The 24,470-nt window shown below is 45.1% G+C and overlaps 2 protein-coding genes across 14 annotated transcripts in view; one reads left to right on the top strand and one right to left on the bottom strand.

Moving 5' to 3' along the window:
- Positions 1-2,052: 2,052 nt before the first annotated feature.
- Positions 2,053-6,321, bottom strand: ZNF503 (zinc finger protein 503). Its single transcript, XM_064430373.1, has 2 exons — positions 5,301-6,321; positions 2,053-4,221 (listed from the first exon to the last, which is right to left on the bottom strand). Exons 1-2 carry the CDS (start codon positions 5,607-5,609, stop codon positions 2,701-2,703), a joined length of 1,830 nt encoding a protein of 609 aa, XP_064286443.1. The 5' UTR covers positions 5,610-6,321; the 3' UTR covers positions 2,053-2,700.
- Positions 6,322-7,704: 1,383 nt separating this feature from the next.
- Positions 7,705-24,470, top strand: part of LRMDA (leucine rich melanocyte differentiation associated) — a 630,413-nt gene continuing 613,647 nt past the window's right edge. For 4 of the 13 annotated variants that reach the window (XR_010367261.1, XR_010367263.1, XR_010367262.1 and 1 more), the window contains exon 1: positions 7,708-7,861. Coding sequence is in view for 7 of the 13 variants with exons in the window: in XM_064430374.1 (XP_064286444.1) it covers positions 7,766-7,861 (96 nt within the window). In the remaining 6 variants the exon portion in view is untranslated. Of the gene's footprint in view, positions 7,862-24,470 lie in introns of all 13 variants that reach the window. The other 9 variants (XM_064430374.1, XM_064430398.1, XM_064430392.1 and 6 more) reach the window with 5 other exon arrangements.

Genomic DNA, 24,470 nt, shown 5'->3' with positions numbered 1-24,470 from the left:
GTGTTCATTTCACCACTTGCATCAGCAATTTTTGTGTGTAACCTTTCAGAACTGAAATCCCCAAAACCGTAGTTAGGGTTCCAGGACACAAATGCCTCCCTCGCTCTTTTTAAATCGCCCCTGCAACACCTGATGGGCGATGGGATTTGGCTAGCGAAGTCTGAGCTGCAGCTGTTCAAGATCCGTAATTGTAAAACACGCGAACAGGAGAGGAACGTGGCGGTGGTGGTGTTTTAATCGCGGCAAAACTGTAATTGTTGCTTGCACACCCAGATGGAGCCTGAAATGTAATTTTCCTCAAATTAAGAGTAGTTAAAATAGCAAAGCGGGGAAGGCAGTCTGGCCGGGCTGCAGGGGAGAGCGGGGGGCGTGCGGCATAGAGCGAGGACTGCGAGCTTGTTCTGCCTTTGTCGGGCTCGCCAGATGAATCCTCCGCCACCATCACCCCCGACCCGAGAAGCCCTTCTTTCACTTACTTTCTGTGTTTGTATCCGCTTCTTATTTTATAACTCAAGTTTACTTGGTGCAGTTAACAGCACTGCCCTCTCCTCCCTTTCTCTAACTCATCGGTTCAGAACGAGAGCTCGTTTTACATTTCCTAAAGCAGAGATACGCAGAGGTCCCTTTCCCATTTAAGGCGGGTGGGGGGGAACACATTTGGTGAAACCGCAGGCATTTCCCGTGCCGCTTTCGGACAGCGTCCCCCCAGAGCCGCAGCGCGACCCAGCACCGGCCTCCCCGCGTGTGTCCCGGCCCCCGCCGCGGGCCCGGCCCGCAGAGCCGTGCCGGGACGGCCGGGCGGCCGCCGCAGCTTCAGCAGCTTGCTGCTTTTCTCGCCTTTGCACATTAACGCTAACTTCCACTAATTATCTGGAGTAAATGTATTAGACTAATTAGCATCTGGGCACCACGGGAAACTCTGAACAGTAATTATATTGCGGGGGGAATCCAGAACGAGGGAGAAAACCCAGTGATTTGTCAAGCCAAGTCGCCGCTCGCAACTTTGCCCCCCGCCAGTGCGTCGCGCCGGGGCCGGGGCGGGAGGAGCGGGGCCGAGCGAGGGGCAGCAGGTACTCGGCTCCGCCCGAGCGCTGCTGCGAGCGCCTGGCGGAGCGCGGGCAAAGCCCTTCGCTGGCACTGCTTCCGCGGCCTTGGCTAGCGCTTTTCCGACTATCTCGGCGGCAAGGGTTCGTCCCGCAGTTTCGGTGGCTGCTCGGGCCGCTCGGTCGCAGCCCCGCTCCTACCTGAACGCAGGACGGCGAGCCGGAGCTGGGCGGCGGCCCTTGGGCGCTAGGAGGAGAGCCGGGCTGGGAGGCAGAGACGCGGTGCAGGCAGGGGCAGCCCCTCTCGGGATCACGTCAAGTTTGGCACTGCACTTCAGTAAAGAGCAAACTCGGCCCAAATAACGGATGGCTTCTTTTTTTTCCCCCGTCCCTTCCTTTTTAAAAGAAAATGAGTTTTCAGAGCTGTCCGATTTTTTTTTTACGTGACGATCTTTTGTGCTGCGGTGCGAACTGAAGAGAGAAATTGAAAATAACTGGATGAGCTCAAACAGCGCTTCCCTAATTACTTCTGAACTTCTCATTTAGAAAGAGATGAATAGGTATGCATTACATTGTTAAAAAAAAAAAGAGCTTTCGGATAATCATCTTACACTTTTACAAAACAGTCCTGCCTTCCCCGTTTCTTTCTAAAGAAAGAATGGAGTCTTCTAGTTGAAAACTAGTTTTAAAAGCCAGATATTTCACAGTAAAAGCAGTTAAAATATAAGTTTACCTTCTTTAAAGACAGGGAAAGAGATTTAAGCGATTCTCAGTTTTTCTATTTCGTGCCAGAAAATTCCACTGACGAGGAAAAAAACCAACTGTGTCTGATTATTTTTTAAGAGAGCCCTGGGGTTACAATAAAAAAAAAAACTTTGTTTTTTTTTTTTTTTTAATTTTTAATTAAAATTGAATAAACGCTTAAGGAGAAATTAGCAGTCACCTCCATCCAAGACCTACTCGGGTTTTATAACAGAATCAAAGCGTATTTAAAAAAAAAAGTAAAACCTTTTAATACATCAAATATACGGAATTTTAATCTTTAAAGCGATACATTGTCTATTTTAGTACATGACGTAAACCTTACTTAACCCTTTTTACAGGGTGGACTTAAAAATTAAAAATAGTTAAGTGTTCCTTTTAAAGAACAAAATAAGGCAAATGAGGTTTTTGGAATAGAATTGTTTTTGTTTTTTCTTCCAGAATACATACAAAAAAATACCAATTCTCTTTCAAGGGTATACACCTTAAAAATAATTGCAATTTGAAATTATAACTGACAAATTGCGAGTTGTTTTTAGTAACAAACATGCATGTAAATTTTTTGTTTCAATGAGACATTAAATAAGAACGTACAATACAATCATAGCAATTTTAAAGTAACATTAAAGAGAAGACCTCTATCTTTTTATTTATATTCTACAATGGGTGTTCCACTTTTACCTATTGAGCTCAGTTTAGTAATGCACTTTATGATTCGTTGTCCCGCTTGAAGCTAACATAAATAAATACAGTGCTCATGGATCCAGTCCTCAAATGAACACTATTTTATAAAAAGTCAGATTTTTTTTTCTTTCCAACTTTTATAAAGTTTCGCAGGGCTTCCTTCCCTTACCGCTAGACTTTGTGTGGTGTGTCAAAGCCCCGCTGCCTGCACTCACTGGTAGCCCAGGGCCGAGGCTGTGGTGAGTCTCTGCCCATAGAGTGCGTAAGGGGAGTAGTAGGGTCCGGTGGCAGCGGGCACGGGCACGGGGGCCCCGGGGGTGGGCAGGGGGCTCTTGGAGTAGGGGTGGTAGCGGCTGCCGAGTCCCAGCGCGTGGTGCGGGCTGCGCAAGGCCAGCGTGCCCGGGCTGCCCGGGGCGCCCGTCGTGGGGATGTGCATGTGGCACGCCATGGCCGCAGCCGCTGCGCTGGCCAGCGACGAGGAGCTGGGGTAGCTGGACAGGAGTTTATCGGTGCCCGGGAAGGCAGTATGGGTCCGCAAGTGGCTAAGCAGCTCCTCCGAGGTGGCAAAGCGCTTGTCGCAGGGTCCGTTGGCCGACACCCAGTTGCAGATGTGTGGCTGGGGGTCGTTGGGGAGCATGAAGCCGTAGGGGTACAAAGGGTGGCCGGCTAGCGAAGGCGGCGTGGCGCCGGTCAGCGAGGAGTGGACGCTGTGCAAAGGGTGGGTGGGGTAGACGAGGGGGTATCCGGACTTGAGGGCTTGGTCGTGGGCGCAGGAGGCTCCGGCGGCGCCTGCCAGGTGGCTGGCGCAGTGGTAGCTCAGGCAGTACGGGTCTCGGCACAGGCTCGCCGTCATCACCGACGGCGGCGACGCGCCCGCCAGCGGGCTCGACCCCGCCGGCTTGCTGCAGCCCAGGCTGCTGGCGGCGGCCAGCTGGGCCCCCACCAGGCTGGAGGATTTGGTGGGGTCCAGAGCCACTCCGTGCGGCAGGAACTGTGGCGGGTAGCCGGCGTAGGCTCCAGCCAGCGTCCCCGGGTAGCTCATGCCCGCCGGGGGCAAGGGGAAAACGGTCTGGCCCGGCTTGTAAGGGGAGACGGGGGCCACGAGGCCGGAGCCCAGAACGGAGGTGGAGGAGGTGGCGGTGGTGCTGCTGCAGGAGGAGGCGGAGTCCGATGCGATGGGCTTGGAGCCCGGCGTGCTCTCCTGGTGCTGGTTGACCTCCACGTTAATCCCGGCACAGCTCACGCTAATCCGGCTGTGGCTGATGCTGGTGGTGCCCGGGCCTCCCTCCGAGCCGGAGCCGCCGCTCTTTCCGCAGCCCTCCGAGTCCTTCTTGTCCTCCCCGCCTTTGCCCTCGGCCGGCAGCAGCCCGGGCGAGCAGGCGGAGGCGCTGGAGTTGGGGCTGCCTGTCCTTGGGGTGAACGGCTGGCAGGTGGCGCTCGGCACCCGGAATCCCGACTTCTCCCCGGCCGCGACCCCCGCCGCGGGGGCGCCCGCGCAGCCCGCCGCCCCCGGCTCCTTCTTCTCCGCGCCCGGCTTGGAGTACGGCTTGAAGCTCGATTTGTCCTCCACGCCGATGTCGCTGAGCTTCAAGGGGCCCGACTTGGAGTCCTTGTCGCCTCCGGAGCCATTGGAGGTGACCGAGGAGAGTTTGGAGGAAGGGGACGGGTCCGGCTTCCCTATCTGCGAGCAAGTTTGTGCCAAAAGGGCCAGGGGGCTCTTCTTTGCATCCAGCTGCGGAAATCAGAAGGACACACAAAGAAAGAGATTTAATCGGGGTCTGAGGAACCCCCATTGCTTACAGAGGACTCTTGTCCCGTAGGTTTCTGCAGAGTACAGCCTGGAAGTAACGAACAGTTTGTGCGCATTCATCAACTTGACAGCCCCCTCCCTTGAATGCACCATTTTCCATAAAGCCTTTAAAAAGGGCTGGGGATTTTCGTATCCCTGCGAGCTCGCTGCGGCCGCCTTCAATGCCCCCAGCCTCCCCGGCAGCGGCCCGGGCAGCGCGGAGCTCGGCGTCGCTCGGGCCGCGCTGGCCCGCAAAGCCGCCCGTGAACTATAGCGACTGCAGCAGCATTTCTGCACCCTGACTGCTGGCACTATTTATAAACAGAGCCCGAGCTAGCCGGCGAGCAGGGCTCCCCGGGAGAAGAGTGTCCTCGCTCCGCAGAGACTTTAATGAAATCATTCATTCCCACGGACACACCCTTCCCACCACCAGCTCTGTTTCTAGTTTCGGTCCCGCAAACAGCGAGCTAGGCAGAGGGGGACCAGCAACCCCGACAGAGCAGAAAGGGACCAACAGGCGCCCCGAAGTACAGATCCGTGTCGGTACTTGAAAGGAATCGGTCGGCGAGCCGAAATAGTTATCCTGCCGCACCCACGTTTGAGCCTGTCGCTCTCCGCGTCCCGTCCCGTGTGTGTCCCCCCCACCCCAACACACTCCCTGCAGAAGCAAGGCTGTTTGGCGCTCGGAGCGCTGCTTATTTGCGTGGCCGGATCGTGACCCCAGCGTGGATCGGTTCCTTCCACCCACCCCTCCTCTCAAAAAGGAAAAAAATACAATCTAAAAATCTCAAAATAGCAAAAAGAAAATATTAATTTACACAGGAACTAGACATTACCCCAGTAAACACGGAAACAATACCCAGGAGCGGCTCCTCGCACTAACTCGAGATCAAAAAAAGCCCCTGTCCCGGTAAAAATGCATTTCAAAGCGCAGGAAAGTGCCGAGGGCGGCTGGCGGAGCCGCCATGCAGAGCCAGCGCCCGGGCAGGGACGAGAGAAAGCGACGGGGGCCGGCTCCTTACCTCGATGGGGCTGACGGGCGTGGAGGGTAAAGGCTGCAGGTATTCAGGGTGTAAAATGTGTCCAGTCCGCGCCGTGAGCATTTTCAAGACTTTGATGGGAAGGCGGTTGGCTTGGCGTAGCGGGTCCGAGGGGGGGACGGCGTGGAAGCAGGGCTTGGCGGCGGCGCTGCTGCCGTTATTCCCAGCGTGCCCGTTCGGCCCGGCGAGGTCGGCGGCGCTGCGGCTGCGGCGGGGGCTGCCTCCGGGCTCGCTGAGGCTGCTGCTGCGCTTACTACTTCTTATAGCAGAAAGCGAGGGCGATGTGATCATGACCCAAAACCTCGCATGAAAACTGGGGCAAGTGGCGCCGCTCGCACTCGGAAACGCTCGCTCGCTTTCTGCGGGCGAGAAAGGAAAAAAGCCACACGCCCCCCGAGCAGAAAAACAAACATACAATGTCCCGTGGCTCTCTCTGGCGGGGAGGGCGTGGGTGGGGAGGGGGAGGGAAAGGGGGAGCCGGCCGGAGAGAAAGAGGAGGAAAAAAAGCCGAGTAATCCTTGGGCTGTGCTGGGGGCGGGGGTGGGGGCTGCGAGCGTGTGCCGCGGTCCCCCTCGGCCGCTCTCAGCTCCCCCGGCTGGCGCGGCGCGGAGCGCTCGCCTCCGCCGCTCAGCTGTGATGCGAGCCGCTGCCCATCCAGCCCGGGATCTGGCAAAGAAACTCACTTCAAAAGCAGCTGAATTAGTCTGAGATTAAAGCCTTTGCCGCCTTCCAATCAAATGGGACCCCGAGGTGATTGGAGGGTCAAGGGGATGTGACGTTCCCTTTTCTGGGCTTTTTTTTTCCCTCCGTTTTTAATGGTCTCTCGCTCTTTTTTTTTTTTTCCCTTCCCTTTCTCGTCCGCCTTCCCTCTCCCCTCCCCTCCTTCCTTGTTTTCGCTCCTCGGATGGGATGGGCGTTAATTCTGTGTTTCACATCACGCGCTGCGAACGTTTTTCTTCCTCCGCAGCCAGCGCGGATGGCGCGGCAGCGGCGGGGCGGCCGCGGGGCTGGGGGCGCCGCGCCTGCCGGGGGGCGGCCGCCGGCCCCGCCGCCCTCCCCCCGCCCGCCCCCGCCGCTCGCACAGCGCCCCGAGCGCGACCTGCCGCGCACGGCGCTTACGGCCCGGCCCGCGCCGCCCCTCCCCGGGGCCAGCCCGCCGGCACCGCTCCGGGGCCGCCGCCGCGCCGCGTCCCCTCCGGGAGCCGCGGAAGGGCGCGGGGCGCTTTTCCCGCCCCTCCCGCCTGACAGCGCGGGGGAGGCCCGGACGAGAACCTGCAGAGCGCCGGCCTGCACGTCGCCGGCGGCAGCGGGCGGGAGCCGGGGCGCTGCGGCGCGCTTGCGGCGGCGCGGGGAGCGCGGCGGGATTGGGGGAGGTCGTCACACGCGGGGCTGTCACGCACAGCCCGCCGCCGCCTTTCGGGACTCTCCGCCCCGCCGTCAATTGTCAGTGCTCCCCAACCGCAATCAATCAGTTATTTGTCAGCCCCTGTCAATCCGCCCTTGATTTATGTCAGCTTTTGTTGCTGATTACAAGCCTGGTGTGACTTGAAGGGGGAAGGAGAGAGAGAGGGAGAGGGAGGAAGAAGGAAAGAAAACAGAGGGAGAGACGGGTTCCTCGGGAGAAAAAGCCTTTTAATTTACGGAATAAATCCTTGGAGTAAACTGGATTTGTTTGCCAGCAACCGGTAGCCCTCCCCAGCCCCTCACTGCCCGGTCGGGGAGGGCTTCTGGACTCCTCTTCCCCTTCCCTCTTCGTCCTATTCGAAAGTGTCCTTCGTCCCTGCGCCCGCCGGGCTGAACCGGTCCCCGGCAGCGGGGGCCTGGGGAGGCGGCCCCTCGCCCTAACGAGAGTACTGCTTCGCCATTTATGCGTTGGATTTTCAGCTAGGCTGTGTTGAGAGCCTTCGGGTACGCACACGGTGTCCGTCCGGGCACTACATTCCCCCTGCTTTGTGTCTGTGCTCTCCCGAAGGGTACCGAGTCCTCTGCCCTCAAGCCCGTTTTTACCGGTGCCGGCGGATGCCCCGAGCGGAATCCGCAGCCCTTCAAGTCGCTGGGTTGCCTTTTTCTTTTCTCTTTGTACTTTGCTTCCCACTATCCCCCCACCTCCTCATCCCATAACATTTTTTCACAGGCAAAATGTGTTAATCAATCTTTTACTTTTGTTTCCGGATCTGACATGGTGGCCCACACAATCTACAACATTAACAAAAAGGTCACTTAGAGATAAAACACGTTTGACAAGTGAAGAACAAGGCAAGTGCTTTAGGGGTCGCGTCCAATTCCTGACCTGGACTCCAACCAGAACAGGCGCTGATCCTGGAAGGGTTGGACGAGAGGAAGGACTTTCACTTTCTCACGTTTAGATTTGCTGAACCCAGTCCTTTTTCTTCCCTTGAAACACCGATCTGCCCCAGTCCCTAAACAGATGTGTCAGATAGTCTTTAATGACCTGCTCTTCTTACGAGGTATATGTAAGGCAGGTTTTCCTCGGTATCCCCCCCTTCCCCCGCCAAGAGGTACCCTTTAAATCTTGCAGCGCAGTAAGTATATCTGCTGTATTTTATTTAAACCACTTTACTCTTTTACTACAGTGTATAGAGTAGGAAAAATACACGGAACTCCTCTAGCTTTAATAAAGATGAGATTAATTTTAACAAACTTTTAAATTTCTATATTTTCTCCGAAAGATAAGGTTTATTGGCACAACTTCTCAGTGGAGAATCATAAACGTACTTTCATTTTGCAATCACCGCGGTCATCTAGCAAGACCATCAAAACTAAAAGGCAGGGGAGAGGAGGTAGAGAAAGAAATCTTGCATAAAACCCACGATATTGCAATAGGACTGACAAGACCCACAACTTGCCCTCAAGGAACTCCCCCCTCGCCCCCCTTCCTTTATCTAGAGTGGAAGTGACTTGAATCTGCCCCAGGTTTTCCCCCAGTTCTTTCTTTTGTTGTCAAGTCCAATTGATAAATGGAGTGCAGTAAAACTCTGGAAGAAAAAAAAAAAAAAAAAAGCTGAAACCTTCATTTGTGTTCATTTGCATTAAAGTGCTTGGAACAGCTGTTTTCCTTACAGGACCGGGGAGACTCCTATCTGTTTTCTCGTTGTATTTATCCTGCCTCCCAGGGTGAAAGACTAAAGATTAATTGTCTTAAGGTAGAGTCAGCTGTGGGAAGGCTCTCCCTCCCCATTTTTCCTTCCCTCTCTCTTTTCTTGTGGAGGTGAGGGTGATTTCGGGAAAGGGTTGTTTTACTTGTAAGCCAAGGAAGCAAAGGCGATAGCCGGTACATGTATAAAACAGGCGGCGCACCGACGGGAAAAGCGGGGGACGGAGCGGGGGGAACAGCACGAACCCCGATCTTTCTGGCTGAAGTAGAAGCATCAGAGGGTAATTTAATTAGCAACTTCAGAGGACAGCTTTTTCATTTGCTTTTATTTTTTTTTCTCTCCACTCAGCCTTTGAAATGAGATTTAAATCTCACTCAGTACTGTAAACTTTTTTATGCAGAACCTTGTAAAAAAATCAGCCCCAAGACATCTCCTCCCCTTTGCGCCCTCCAAAGCATTTTTGAACTATGAGAGCTTATTCACTGCGCTTAACACACGCAGAAAACGATTCCCAGCGAGGGGCTCGGAGTTAGGATGCACACGCGTAGCATCGGGCGGGCGGCGGGGCTGCAGCTTGAACGCGGTGCGGAGTTTGCGATTTGCCTGCTGCGGGCTCCTTTCCTCTCTCGAGCCGAAGAAGAGCGATTCTGTCCTGCTCGTTACCTTCGCGAGGGATTCTTGTTTAATGAGTCCGTGCAGACGCTTTGCTGTTTGGCATTTACTTGTGTAGTCTTGTTGAAGTTTTGGTGGCTGTTGCTTTTATTCCTTTGAAAAAAAAAATTCCAAGGGTTGGAACCCGTCTTCCTCTTTTTACAAAGGAAAATTGTAACTTAAAAAAAAAAAAAAAAAAACGAGAGCAAAGGAGGAATTAATTAACAAGTGCCAGTCCACACTTTCCTTTACCTACCAGCTATTGGCAAGCATGTCAAGTCGATTTTATTTGCACACAATGGAAATGATTTATTTTCTCTTAAAAAGGAGTGGGCTGGCAGATATTTGAGGAGGAGAGGAGAGCGAGAGCGAGAGAGGAAAAAAAGTTTGAAAATGCCTTGAACTATTCACTGTCGAGATGGCTAATCAGTATTGAGGCTCGAGGGCACTCGGGCAGCTTTTCAATGCGGTTTTCCTTTCATCTCAAGCTGGATGGAGGCGCTCAATTAAAAGCCTATCAGTTTGTAAGTAAATCAACGCCTATCAAAGTTGTCACATCAAACAAAACGATTATTATTGCAGCCCGCCTCCCCTATTAATCTCCCTCTAAAATAATCCGCTTGACAGGTCAGGCTGGCGAGCTGCAAACCCTGGTCAGGATCACCCAAAAAACCCGGACTGACTATTTTTCCCTCGGGAGAGCGAACTGCAGAAACCTCGACACCAGCGTGCCTGCTCTCAGAGCTTGCTCTCTTGCCATTTAAGTGTCAGCTTCTGTAGATCATGTTGGAAAAGGGCGTTTAGTCTTTTAAACGGAACAGCAACAACCCTACAGGCCCTTTAGTTTAGCTTTTTTGTTTGTTTGTTTGTTTTCTTTCTCTCCCCTCCCCTTCATTTTCTATCTTTCCGAACAAGTCTAAGATTTTAATTAGCAGAAGCAGAGTTGCTGAGTTGTGTCTGGGTTGTGTTTCTGTGCGTAACACAATTCAGCTACATGTCTGTCCATCCGGTGCCTCAAATTTATTTCCTTTGATAGTACTTACATTTCACTATCTACCCCAAGGTTTTTATTAAGATATACATTGCAATACATTTTTGTAGATGGTGCATCTTCTTCCTTTTTATATTTTTTTTTTCCTCACAAGAATGATAGTACTTCGTATAAGAAGATAAGAAATGTGATGGGTTATCAGAAATACACCACCATGATTTGGTACATTTGGGGAGAGGCTTTTTCCCTTTTTACTTTTATTTTAATTTTTTTAATGCGAGACTGCATGTGCTGAGCTAATAACTGATGCGTCTGCCCAGGTATCCAGCAGAGGTGTGGGGTATTTATTCCAGAATGTTGTTAAAGTAAATAGTTGAAAAGCTTGCCAACATGAAGTAAGATTTCCAAACCTCTCCACTGTTCGCATAGTACCTGAAAATATTTACCCTTATGATTGTAATTACTTTCCTAACACATAGAAGCAATATATATTTTACTCTGCATGAGATGTAGGTAATCGTTTTATAAGCGGTGATAATTTCAGAACCATCTTCAAAATAATAGTCACGTTTAAGCGAAAGTGAATTTTAGTAGTCAGTGGCATTTTTACTAAACAAGCAGAAAATCACTTTTGTTTGCTTGTTTGGCTGGTTGCTTACTGCTTTCGGAAACATAGCTTCACCTAGAATGTTTTCAAATGCGTTTGTCTAATTTTGTTCCTTTTGTTACACCGAGATAAGGAAGAGATTAATGCACCTAATAATAAAAAAACCCCACCCCAACCGTTCTCTCTTTAGCCCTTTGACAGATTTCCCTCTTGACATTGTTTCATGTGTGAGTGTGAAAATTTTTACTCCCGTGTCGAAACCCGTTTGCCAACAGCTATTTTCCAAATCTACCCTCTTTTATGTTTAAGGTGTTTCTTATGCAAACAGCTGTTATTTAAAATGTGCCTTAAGGTAACTTTCTAGAGGGAGAGGGAGAGGGCAAGTCAAATAATTGCAATGACACGAGCAAGGCTGGGTATGTTTCCTGTTAAGTGCATGGCGATTTTTAGTGTCATTTCATGTTTTTAAATGCACTACGATTAAAATGATCGAGCCCAAAGCGAGTGAACACATTTCCTAATTCGTACATAAGTAACTTGAATTGGTATTTGGCGTCTAGATTCTAAGAGTGGGGGGAAAAAAAAGTCTTGTAGCTTTTGTAACACCTTGGTCTGATCACTCCATTTCAGCAATCATAAAGGCATCTTTCTGTTTATCTTCTGCGAAAGCCTGCAGGCTACGGGAGAGAATTGTACCAACTAAGCACATATTTGGTTACAGTAATCCCTCAGAAATTAACCATGGCACACAATGGAGGCGATCTCCAGCTTTGTCACTCGGATCCCAAATGTGGAGTGTTTATTGACAACTTTGTTATGGAAACTGTGCAGATCAACCAGATGCGTCTTCAACAGGGAGGTACAGTGTAGGAACAGCGTCCTTTGAGATATGAGGAAGAGTTTTGAGGATATGGCTGGAAAAGGCACTGGAACCCAAATAATTAACCTTATCTAAACACCCGAATGACAAATGAACAATGATCCTCGACTCAATTACAAAACAGCTATGTTTGGCAGGGGCAGGAAGAAGCATGTAATATATCTTCGCTATTTTCTTGAAACAGTCTAGGTCCATGATCCCAAAAGGTTAAAATAATCTTAATTTTTAATAACTATTAGCTTGTTTTCAGTTATCCCTAATGGTGCATTTAGGTCTCCTCTAATCCCCACTGCTTTCATTTTTAGCTTTTTACACCCTAAAATTAATTCCACCTAAAGTACATTTTTCATTTTGTACTGTACTAGCGACGTGCAAATAATTTACATCAGCGTTCATCAGGACTGTCCTGAAGTGATGGATCATTTTGTTGAGTTGCAGTAAAAGTGCAGAATGATCTATAATGATGTAATATATACATTAAAAGGGTGTCTGGATGATCAGAGTTTTGCTAAAAATGTAAAAGGGCTTTTTGATTGATAACAGGGTTGCTGTTTTTCTGCAAAGGCTGTCACAGGCTGACACAATGCTTGAGTTATTAGGGCAGAGAAGGGCAACCATAAATTTCCAACGTCAGGCAAAAACTCTCTTTATTGTCTATATGATGGATGGGCCTCCGTACTAGACACCAAATACTTCGTATCACCCTTAAATGGGAACACATTTTTCGTGGCCATAATTCATGTTTTTTAAATAGAAAGTTTGAAATGCCTGCCTATATTTCACAATCCTGACATATTTATGAATCACTCCCTGCATGCAAATATAATTATTTAAAGCACTGAGGTGACATATGGGTTAGAAATGTACCAAATGCTGTTAGCGGAGTGATTTTTTTTAATTCCCTAAATTGAACACCATAGAAAACTCTGCCTGTCTGTTCAGATCAATAAAGTCGAAGGTGAAGTTTTACTGATTTTGTCAGTGCCACATACAGATATTCGGTTTTGATTAGGTGAAGCTGACAAAAAGGGAGTCTTTTTGCAATTACCATTAGGTTAATGAAAGAAACACTCATCTTTCTCCTGGCACCCCCACGCAGGCATACACGTTTTCCCCCCTTTCTTTTCGGGCGATGAACTAGCCGGAGGTAGATTTGACAGGCTTTTTTTTATTATTTTTTTTTTCCCCCCTGGATTTGTTTTCCGTCCAGCTGCGCTGGTCTCGGAGGGAGTGCCGGTGTGCCGGCGGGAGAGGGGGCTGATGAGAGCGGGCTCGGCCGCCCCGCGGTCGGGCAGGGCGGCCCGGCGCTCTCCCGGCTCTCCCGGCTCTGCGGCAGCGCGGGGCGGGCGGCGGGGCTGCCCCTGCGGCCCCGCGGGGTGACCTGCCCGGCTCGGGGCGAGCACAGCGCCAGCGCAGAGCAGGCGCCGCTCCGCCGCTGGCTTGCTTTAGCTGCTTACGGGCAAAGTCATTCCACCCCCTCGGCGGGGAGGCCCGAGCAGCAAGGCCGGCAGGAGGGCACAGCGGGGCCGCCGCCGCCGCCCAGAAGCGCGGGGCTGCCCCGCGGCCGCCGCCACTTCCGCCGGGGCGGGCGGAGCCGCCCGTGCCCGCTCCGCCCGCCGGCTGCGCCGCCCCCCGCCGCGGGCAGAGCGGGCCCGGGCCGTGCCCGGCGGGAGCGCGGAGCGGAGCGGAGCGGAGCGGGCCGGGGCAGTGGCGGGGCTGCCGCGCCTCTTCGCGGCGCCCCACCGCAGCCTTTGGCCGGGCTCCTCCTTTCCCCGGCGGCTGTGCCCGCAGAGCGGGAGCTGCTTACTCATCCTGAGGGTCTGACCCGTAACGTACACCTTTGTATTTAATTAATTGAAACTCACGTTATTTTCAGTGGAGCTCGAGGGATGTGAGAATCAAAATCACAGAGTATCTTGAATTTTATTTTTTTTTTTCCCGCGGACTTGTGTGTAAATGTGTAAAATATTTGCACTAATCCAAACTTACTATAGCAGGCTGACTCTTTGCCCATAAAATGTTAAATCAACCATGACCAGACTCATTTTCCCATGTCAGCCAAGAGGACTCTGTAAATCAACACATTAGGGCTTCGCTGGGTAGGAGCTGCGTGTACTTCATGCAAAATGGCCCTGACAGTCGCTCTCGTGGTGCTGTGGTTGTCAGCCTGTGGCTGACTGCAGCATTGTCAGGTGGCAGCAGGGAACCTTGCAGGTAGAGTGCAAAATCATTGGCGACACAACGCGCAAGAGGCTGACAACTGGCACAACAGAAGGAAATTATATGGGTTGCTTTACCTTTTGATGTGATTGTGTTTTCAAGACTCATAGATGTTTTGCAAAGCCTGTTGCACCAGCCTGGACTGCTTAGAAGACCCCACGTCTCCCCTGAGGGCCTGCTTAGTTGTATGTGAGCAGAGATGTTCTGCTGGCACTTCCTACCATCCCGAGATAGAAGCCACTTAGAAGCCATTATAGAAAAGCTCATCTCAAGGTTAGGAAGGAGTATGTGATAGCTGTACCTGTAAGCAAATGAACACAGTGGATAAATACAGCTAAAAAAATAGCACTGGCCATATGTAGCTGTGCCTAAACAACCAAGACATACTCCATTCTTTGTTCAAGAAGAAGAATGAATCCCCCCAACTCTAAACAATATGTGTTCTGTAAAAAGCCTCAGCCAGCCAGTCCTTATCTAAACCACTATCTCTGGGTAAGGGTTCAGATACTGGAAAGGCTATTGCTGGGTGCTAGGAGGTTGAAAGGAGCAGGAGACATAATACAGCATTTAACAAAATAATATCACTTCTTACTACCACACAACAAATATCAGTAATTACACACATTGAATCAGATTAGATTCAGATATCAAGGTAAAGCTTTGTGCTATATTTCTTGAAAGGGGCCTCAGCTTAGAGAAATCATTATCCAGTGCTCCTTGCTGGATTGCCTCCCACTCAGAGGGGTGACCCAGCTATGACCCAGACTCGGAACACTTGTGTATAAATTTAATTTTCAGCATTACATCATTTCAGCTGGAGTCTTACCTCTTTGCTCATTGTTGTGCTATGTGGCCTACCTGGAGGTAAAGAAAAGATAGTAAGAAAATGTGCCAAATATTAGAAAATGTAAGTTCCACTTTAAAGTGCGCACACAGCCACTTCTATCCTGTTGTCAAATGAGCTGAAATGACTGAAACGCCAGTAAAGAGGGAAGGAAAACTTACATGATTAAGTTTAAAATCTTACAAGATGACAAAAGGAACATTTGACGGTTACTCATGAAGGGACAATACAAACTCTGCTTGCAAAATTTCCCATGTTTAAAAGAAAAGGCATTAGCCAAACAAGTGCTTGTAGCAACATTTCTTCTTGATCACTGCTCTCAACACCTGAGCAATGAAAACTTGTTCTTCTAAATTCAATGTAATTTCAAAGGGGAGTTTTGCATGTTTGCTGAGAATGATTAAGCACATGTGCTGTTTCATCTAATTGTAATTTTTTATTTTTCATTAACTGAGCAAGGTGTTTTGCTTTATGTAATTTCTTTCCCATAAAAAACCCCCACTCAGACAGATTTCTTTTTTCTTTTTCTACATCATTCACAGAAAGTTCATATCCCTAATGGATGACAAAGTAGGCAGTAGCATGAGAGTGTGAAGAGGTTTTTCCCTGACCAGTTTCATTCAGGTACTCCTAGCTCTGATAGATGTACTGCTTTTAGCATGATGAGTAGAGATTAAAGACACAAGTCCTTACAGTAAATTCTGTTCAAGTAAACTTCTTAAACTGTGGCCATTGAAGAACAGAGACTAGACAGAGGTAGCGACACTTAAGTTTCATTTCCAGGTCTACCATTAGCAGTGTTCAACTACCTTTTGCGGCTCTGTATCTGTGAAATAGAGTCCTGGTATTTAGTTTTCCATTACAAAGAGTTGTAATCAGGATAAGACAGTAAATACTTTAGTGCATTACCATGGTAGAAAAATACAAGAATATAATCTCACACTGCCTGTAGAAAAGCTCCACATTATGCAGTGTGACTTGCTGTATAATAGCATAGTGAAATCAAGAGGATCATCTCATTCCTGTTTGAATGCCATGATTTCTTGGCAGAATTAAATAAGCTGGTGCTGCTGCAAGTTCGGTGTTTTGCATTAGTCATTGGAAACAAACATGCATCATCAAGGTTTCTTATTCCTCCGCTAATTTTCAAATTCATGAAATGATGTAAAACAACTTAGGCTGTAACGATGACATTTGGTTCTTTGAATTAGTAGTTGCTACCTTTTTCTATAATATCTGAAGTTAGTGTTCTTATTGTTTACTTTATAATTATACAATATGATGTTTTTACCTGTGACCTTGAAATCATGAATAATTATGCTAGTAGGACAAAGGTCCAAATGCTATTATTATATTGCACTGGTAGTCTTGTTTGAATGTCATTAATATGCAAGGGGAAAATCAATTAGTAAAACACCATTTTTGAAATGTAATTTATTAACACTGTGCAAGAGTATTTGGTTGAATAGCTCTAAGACAGAGATAATATAATGGCATTGTGGCTACTCCAGTTAGGGCTTGTACCTTCTCTCCATGGACTGAAAGATGAAATTTTCTCATTTACTTGTGTATGAAAACAATTGCACAGTAGTAAGCAACTGTTTTGGTTCAATAATCACCCATTGTCTCATACCTACATTCCCACATGATCTGAATGGGAACCTCCCAAATTTAAGTGTGGTGCCTTCATATTTATTATGGATATTTAATATCAAAGTATGTTAATAAGAAAGAGTAATGGTTGAACTGAAATGATAATATTTAAGAAAAATAGTAAACATTACAACCCATTTAAAAAAGATGCTTCACTTTCTCTGGACTGTTGGTATCTATTTGTATCTGCTGTTGTTACTAATAAGTAATATTCATAAACCAAAGGGGAAAATATAAGAATCTGGATGACTTTTCTGTTACTCATCATGAAAACTCTGTAAAGTAGACAGGATTTTTTGAAAGGGTATTATTTCTAATTATGGCATTCATATAAACAACTGTGGAGCTGTAATAGGCTCTTTATCATGAAGGGAAAAGCTGTTCTTGGGCAGAACCACCTCCTTTCAATATGGCTCTTAAAATCATTTGTACAATAAAGAAAACTGGAGCTCAGTTGTGGATATGGAGATAAGTTGATCTTGATTTTTTGGCCAGCATTTGAAATTTCTGTGACTAGGACGACATGAAGATCTCTGTTTGTGCAGTAGCAAAGGACAAGATTAGTTCAGCTGAGTTCTGGGTGAGCAACCTGGTGTAACACAGAGAAAAGTTGAAAGGAAATATGGTTCTTTCCTGTGGCAGTCTGTAGTTCTATTTATGTATTTATTATGGAGTAATGAAAGCAGTAACATTTTTACAGTGAACAGTAAATAATCATGGGATGCCAAAATACCCAATCCAGGGTAGGGTATATTTATGTTTGTAGTATATACACACACAAAAAAAGTGCTACCTCTTGGAGGAGTGTTGGGCTAAAGATGGTTTGGTATTTTTTACACAATCTTGGCTGCATGTCTCTAGATAGATCAAATGTTTATCAGTGGTGCCCTCATATCTTCCCAGAAGGCCTGTGTATGCTTGCTTGTGGAATATTATTAAGTACTCCAGGAAAAAAAAAATCTTTAAGAGCAACAGATTTCTCCAGTTATCTGTCCTCAGTGTGGGCACTAGAATATCAAAAGATCTGTTGCACAGGGGACTTCCTAAGACTTTGAAAGGCAGAGTGAATTTCATCCTTAGAAGTTTAAGAACTGAAGCAGACTCCTGAAGCACAGAAAAATTAATGTAGCAGTTATAAAGACATCAAATTGATGACACCAGAGAATGAAGTGCAGAATGTCCTCCCCTGCCTTGCCAGAATAATTAGAGAACAGTTCATTCATATCCTCTCTGTTGTTTCTGCAAAAATATCAGTCGTGTGACGGGACTTCTGCGATGGAGATGCCTATGAATTCAGCTCACAGATTATTTAAGAGCTGGAGTGTGGCAACATCTTTTATACAGACTTATAGACAGTAGCCAGTGGTTACTGACTCCATGTTTTACCTTCCAAATGTAAAGTTATTTGAATTTTTTACTTCTGCTAATATACTATGGATGACTTTGATTCTTTGCCCTTTTCCTGCTAAGGATTTTTGCTTCACCTTTAAGTGACAAGCTCAGATACGAAGTTCTTGATTTTTGTCAGTTTAGGTCAGTTGTGAGTACAGTTTTGGAATAAAAATGCTTAGTCTTCTGCTTTTCTATTCCATATTAAATAAAATTGCCTAAAGATATCCACTGTAATCTAATCTATGATATTCTGATATGTACACTATCAAATTCAACATTTTTAAATCTTAAGTGAATATATAATATCACTGTTTAATACAAATAGGTCTGAATTATCATAAATATATTTAATGCATAATGCATGTCACTCAGGTATTATTGTCAGTAATGGATGAGGAACAACACTAGGATAATTTATAAAAGTAGAGAAAATAATTTCTCAGTAGTTCGTGTTTTTCAGGGAGTTGGTTTCTAATAACAACATTTTGGTCATAATACATTTCTAACATAACTTAAATGACTTGTGCAAATTACTGAACTAACCTGAGTGCTTCTATTATACCCAAAACACTGCAAGTGTCTTGCATTATAAAAATTTGTATAAAACCTGTTCAGCTGTTTTTCTTGCTTTAAGTCAAACAGTAAAACAAAATTTTCTTCCTTACAAAGTGAAAAAGCACTTACCCCGGTGTGTGAATTGTGAGGTGCCAATGAGTTGGAGAGGAACCTTAATGATAACTCTGTTTTCCCTAGTAGTGGGGAATCCTTAGATGATAGAGATTTATGGAGAGAACAAGTATCTGCAGTGAAGGAGGGAACATGGCTCAGGCACACTGTGGGCTGCAGTGGTGCTGAGCCCAGTGTGACCACTCTGAGGGAGGGTGAGCTGTCACTGCTGGGAGCTGCTAAAAAGCTTTCTTTCAGCTTTCCAGGACTCTGAGGTGTGCCAAGCCTATCAGAGGCTGTACCTACCCTGTCAGTTTAAGGTGTTCTCAGGCTTTGCTTGCATACACTGTTCACTTTTAGGCTTCCTCCTTGGAACAAATAATTTCCTTCCTGCTAACCGAAAGTTTGAGGCTGGCTTAGCAGTCAATTCACTTCACTGGGTATTGCACTGGGATCATAGTGACTCGTGCTGGGCTTAATTTTCTTTATTCATATGAGGTACACCACTGTCCATAAGGCCTTGGATATTGATTGTTCCTTTAGTCGCATCAGACATGCACCACATATTTTATGTCTCATACCAAATTGTAGAAATCTGTCTGAAAGTAATGTGGCCTTTAATTTTTTAGCCTTCTGACTTCTAACCAATGACTAAACAAAACTATGATGTTGTAGGGACACAGAGGTATGAAATGAGACCTGAGAAGGTCTGGCTTGTTGGAAGTAGCCCAGGCCAGTGCTGAGAAAAATTTTCTCAGTAGCACACCAAAGGAGGGGACTTGGTAGCACCTTGGCATGGCTGCTTCTGATCATGGAGATGAGGATCTTGAGAGAAAAACCCTGAAAGCTACCTACTGAAAAGTTAAGGATGTCAGTAGTGCCCTTATATCTTCCCAGAAGGCCTATGTAGGCTTGTTTGTGGAAGATTAGGGAAAAAAAAAAAGATCTTTAAGGGCTACAGATTTCTCCAGTTACCTGTGCTCAGTGTGGGCACTAGATATCAAAAGATCTGTTGCACTGGGGTGGATGAGAGGCTACATAGGGAACCTCTAGCTGATACAGGCTGTGCAGGGGTATAAAAAACTGGTGTTCCAGACTTCCCTTTATGCCTGGCTAATTTCCCCTCTTGAATGAGCTGAGGCTGGCAGACACCACAGCATTATGGCTGTCCTCTGGGTGTCCTCTAACAGGTTTTTGACAGGCTGGGTGCTGTCACTAGCTGACACACTGGGTCAGATTGCTTTTACAGAGCACACCTGAGAGGTTGTGTTAGACATGAAGCATTGAGTAAGTCATTACAGGGTATGCACGGTACTAGAATGGCCCATGGCTGGAGATGGTAAGGAAAGTTGTGGAGCCAGTTTGGAAATCAGCCCGTTCCACAGGACTTGGAGCTGAGACTTTCTTAAGAACTACAAGGCCATTATAGACTTACTCTTCAGTATCTGGCTCAGAATGTCAATGGCAATCTTAGTGATTCTTAATAAAATGCCAGGTTGGGCATAGAAAAAAAATGAAGTTTTTAATTTTCGCCAGAATGGAGGTTGCATCTACTCTCTTGGTTCTGTTGTTTAGTTCATGGATGTGATGACAGTCTTGAGGTGTAATGAAGATTAAATTATATCACCCCTGTATCATCCCTGCCTCATTTGGTGCAAAATGCCAAGAGATCATGATTTGTCACTGACTCCTTTGAGAGGTATGGTAGCAGCACAATATAGCAAAGTAGCCTATTTTTTTTTTTACCCATACAGAACATACAGAAGTCTGATAAAAAATGAGAAACCTGTAGCTGTTTCTATACCAAGTCAGAGGACTAAAAGCAATAAAGGATTATAAGTTAAGGTATTAATAAGAAAAGCACTTTTAAGCCAGTAAATTATCAGTACTAGATATTAGTACTAAAAGTATCCAGAAAAGTTATGCAGTTATGCTTGTTAAATAAGGGTTAATTTAGGATGTGCACCTGCCAACACACTGGTTTGCCATTTTGTAATCAGTGATAATTATAGTACCTCAGCAACAGGGTAAACATGAGGACCTTTATTTTTCACATCATAACAATGAAATAGAATTATTTTCTAGTAGCATTAGACTGGAAAATTTGATAGAATTAATATGATGTGAAACTATATGGTTATATCAATTGGATACATCTATTTTTGTTATTAAAACAAGCATAAAGTAGCCTGGACTTAGTTTAGGGGAGTCAGTTGAAAAAACCTCTCCAAATGGTACAAAGTGGAAGTTCTGTTCAGTGTGCCATGCTTAGCCTGGCTTGGGGAGTGGGCACAGTTTAGTATGGGCTGTACTTCTGGGCCATTGTTTTTGCTTTGATCTAAGGACCACATCTTGTGGAACTTCTCTAGAAATCTCTTGATTATACATATACACCTCTCTCCAAGAATTTATAAAGCAATAGTTTGTTTCACAAGAAAAGATAAAGTCTTGTTAGAGCTGTCTATTGATTTTGCATTTTATTTAAATACTTTCCATTTTACAAGAGGGAAAATACTTTTAATTTTTAATTACACATGCAGAAGTGATTATCATTTGTGGGTTTTATCCCCACTCCTGAGTGGTATTAGCAAGACAGCCAACCTTTCAAGCTATCCTCAGTGTAACTAACTGTAAAATTGGGATATTAATGCTTAATTGAGATGGGTATAGTAGGGCTTAATTGATTAATATATGTAAAATGTCATGAAATTTACAGGTGAATGACATTTTAGAAGAGTTAGGTAGGACTTTCTTTATATTTTAACATAACCAGTATAAATAGCAGCAAGATCTGATCATTATGAACAATTTTTACAAACACATTTACTTTCCACTGAAAGACAAATTAATATACTGTACAGTGAATACAATTTGAAGTGGTAAATGTAGAAGAGAATTAACATACATTTCCATTCACTAGAAGGCAAATATGAATGTTAATAAATTTCCTTGTCGATAACAATTTGAAAATATTATTTTCAATATGTCATTTTATGGGCCAGTATGATGAAATATATATATTCATTATATATAAATGGTCATTAAGCTTAAAATAGAATCTATAAAATCGGTGGACTTGACTTCCTTTTTGCTCACTTGTTTAGTTGATGAAGGCTTTGGTCTTAGCTCTTCTGCTGTAACAGAATAATTTAAAATGTTGGTATAAAACAGATACCCCCAAACTTTCTAGGTAAAAAAAGATTTTCAGACCTGTGGTTGCCTTAAAATTAGAGCTTTCTTCTGTTTGTGACAGTGTGGTCAGTTCTGTAGCTTCAGTAATATTTGTATTTTTTCATAATGAAAAATTAATGGTAGGGAAGAACTGTATTTAACATCTTGCTATGCTTTTATAAAAATTAAAATTTGGAATAAGCAGAAATACTCATCATGCTGCTGCCCCTTTGAGGTTATTTCACCAGATGTTTTTTTCCACATTGTGAAGAGCTTAATTTTTTTTTTTCTTCAATTAATTTTCTTTTAAGTCAGACTTGTATTTACTGTAAGATCAAAAAAATAGGAGAAAAGTCTCCAAGTTAGCTATTAGGTCCTAGGTGGTTGGGATTTTCCACAGGAAGCTCCACATGCTCTATCTGAAGTGTGTGTCAAGCTGCATTTTGGGGTTACAAGGCTTCAGTACCATGTCTGGGATGCCAGGAGAGACCTTTCCTGACTGTGTATCACATTCTCAAGAAAACAAAAAGAAGTTTTAATTGCTAAAAATCTTAGTGAAATATCAATAAATATTTTAACAGGAGGTTAATGAATTGACATAAGGTTAAACAGGCCAATGGACACTTCCTATAACCATAGATGACTGCTACTGCATAACCTCATCTCTGACACATGGCTCTTTGGCTGTAAAATTTTCCAGGTTCTCTTACTGCATAGCATTGCTTTCAAAGCTATTTACAAACAAAATCTGCTTAAAGTACAGCCTAATGCGTGGTTCTTTCTTGTTTCAGTAGGGAAGTTGAAGTCAACTGAAAAATTCAGAAAAAAGGGAAACTTGGCTGGCTAATCTGGATATTTCCTTTGATTGTGAGAATTAACTGTGCATATTTCTCAAGAGTTTTGGGCTGAGAATAAAGTAGTTTTTGTTGGTTACTGCTACTTCTCTGTGAACTCAATTTGTGTTGTATTTTATTATTTTGTGCTGTATTTTATCCCTCTGTCCTGTTGTCCTGATACATAATGATATATGTTATGACAAGCCCCTTTTCACTGGGTTCTGTCACATAAATCAAGTTGTTCCAATTAAAATCAACAAAGTTGTTGTTGTGGTAGGCTTTTTGTTTCCTCCTCAGAAAGAAAAATTAATTTGCAAAAGTTTTATGAATAATAATATTTTAAGCTTCCTGAACCTTTTTTCTGTGGCTTGATATGAGGCCTTTTTTAATAATGTTGTGACTAAGTCTTAAAACCACAGCATCATCTGTGACTAGATGTTTTAGCCTTCACTTTTTATTACAGAATTCACCCAGCCTTGTCTTACCAAGGTACAGAACCTTCCCCATGTGACCCAAATGTATCAGAGTGGTCCAGCTCACAGAGAGTCATGTGAATGACTCTGTCACTCAGATTCACCAGTATAATCATTACTAGAAATAAATCCCAACTCATAACCCTGTGGTGTTTTTTGGTTATGGCAAGTTAATGGTATTAAAATGTGCTACACTGTCAACTTTGAAACCAAACTCTTACACCATCATGGTGTAGCTCATGCTATCTCCATTTTGATCCAGAGACAAACCCTGGGAGAGTTTGAAGTGATTTTATTTTTGATATCTGTTCAATCATTGCCTTCTTTTGCAAATATATCCACTGGTTTCTCTTTCTGGTTTGATTTTGTAATGTGGACATTTCTCTGCTTGAACCAAAATAGTTTGTTCCTGATTAGTCATATATGTTTTCCAGCACCATCAGCTGACAGTAGCTTTACTGAGTGGGATTCCAGCAAGAAACATCAGCATGGAGAGCTTTATATGATATTGTTATCAGTCTTCTGCTATATTGTTATCAGTCCACTTTCATCTTTACTTGAGAGGAACATTTAGTAATCTGAAGCTCTGAATCATTCTCTTGTGATTATGGAAAAGGTCCTCAGCATGATGGCCAGATATCAGTGTGTTTTTGGATATTTTATATGTATGGCGTCAAAGTCGGATTCCAAAATTAAGACAAGAATTTCCTTAAGTTTAGCATTGGTCTGTCTCTAATAATCTTTACAGTATAAACAGGAAATCTCTTTGTCTCTTTGGTTTTAGTCTGCTGTTTATTTTGTGTTTCTCACCAAATGCAGGCTTATCAAAGGATTTTTTTTTTTTTTTGTTATTTGTACAGATGGTATGGAGACTAAAACATAACATACAACTTATGGAGGACCACTGTTTTCAATGAATGATGCATTACTTTGGCTCAGCTACTTTCTTTTTATTTTCCCACTTGGATAGTGAGAAGGGTCTAGAAACAGGTTTTTGTAAAGAAGGAGTGGAATACTATTGTCAAAGTTGTAATGAATCTAATCCCTATATCACAGGACTGCTTGACTCACAAGTTGGATTTTTTTCCCCCTGCATTTTCTGTTCCCAGTAATGCCATTTTCTTGTTAAAGAACAGTTTCTTTAGAAAATACCTTACCCTGCACTGGGCTGCTTTGTTCTTGCACTTGCTTACTCACGATTTTTTTGTTTTTGAAGAACTGAAAATTGTGTGAATAAATTGTGATAGAGGCAGGAGAACCTGCATACCCAGGACAGAAATGTCTTGTAGGACCAGCAGGTACTATAGAATCTACAATCTACAATTAGTCACTCTTTCTGCTTCATCTTACCTAGGAAAGGTGATTATGCATGTTATTGAATTGGAAGGATTTCTCAGTGTATATTTTTATGCAAGGAGAGTAGAAGAAAGGAATAAATCACTAAAGTCACCATTCAGGAAGAGTGAAATTAAACTAAACCACCTTGCTTTCCCATGTACTCTCTCACATTTTCAAGAAGTGTAAAACCTGTTTCTTGTAGTGTTCATGTTTATGTATATCTCTCTATTTTAATAGACAATATATCGCTTGTGGAGACCTCTGGAACTTTCAGCTTTCAGCTCTTCCTTCTTGCATCATGTGTCTGCATGTTC

This window comes from Passer domesticus, chromosome 8 (genome assembly GCF_036417665.1).
Source record: "Passer domesticus isolate bPasDom1 chromosome 8, bPasDom1.hap1, whole genome shotgun sequence".
Classification (NCBI taxonomy): Eukaryota; Metazoa; Chordata; class Aves; order Passeriformes; family Passeridae; genus Passer; species Passer domesticus.
Note: the sequence above shows the minus strand (reverse complement) of the source record. Positions and strands in the feature narration are given on the sequence as shown.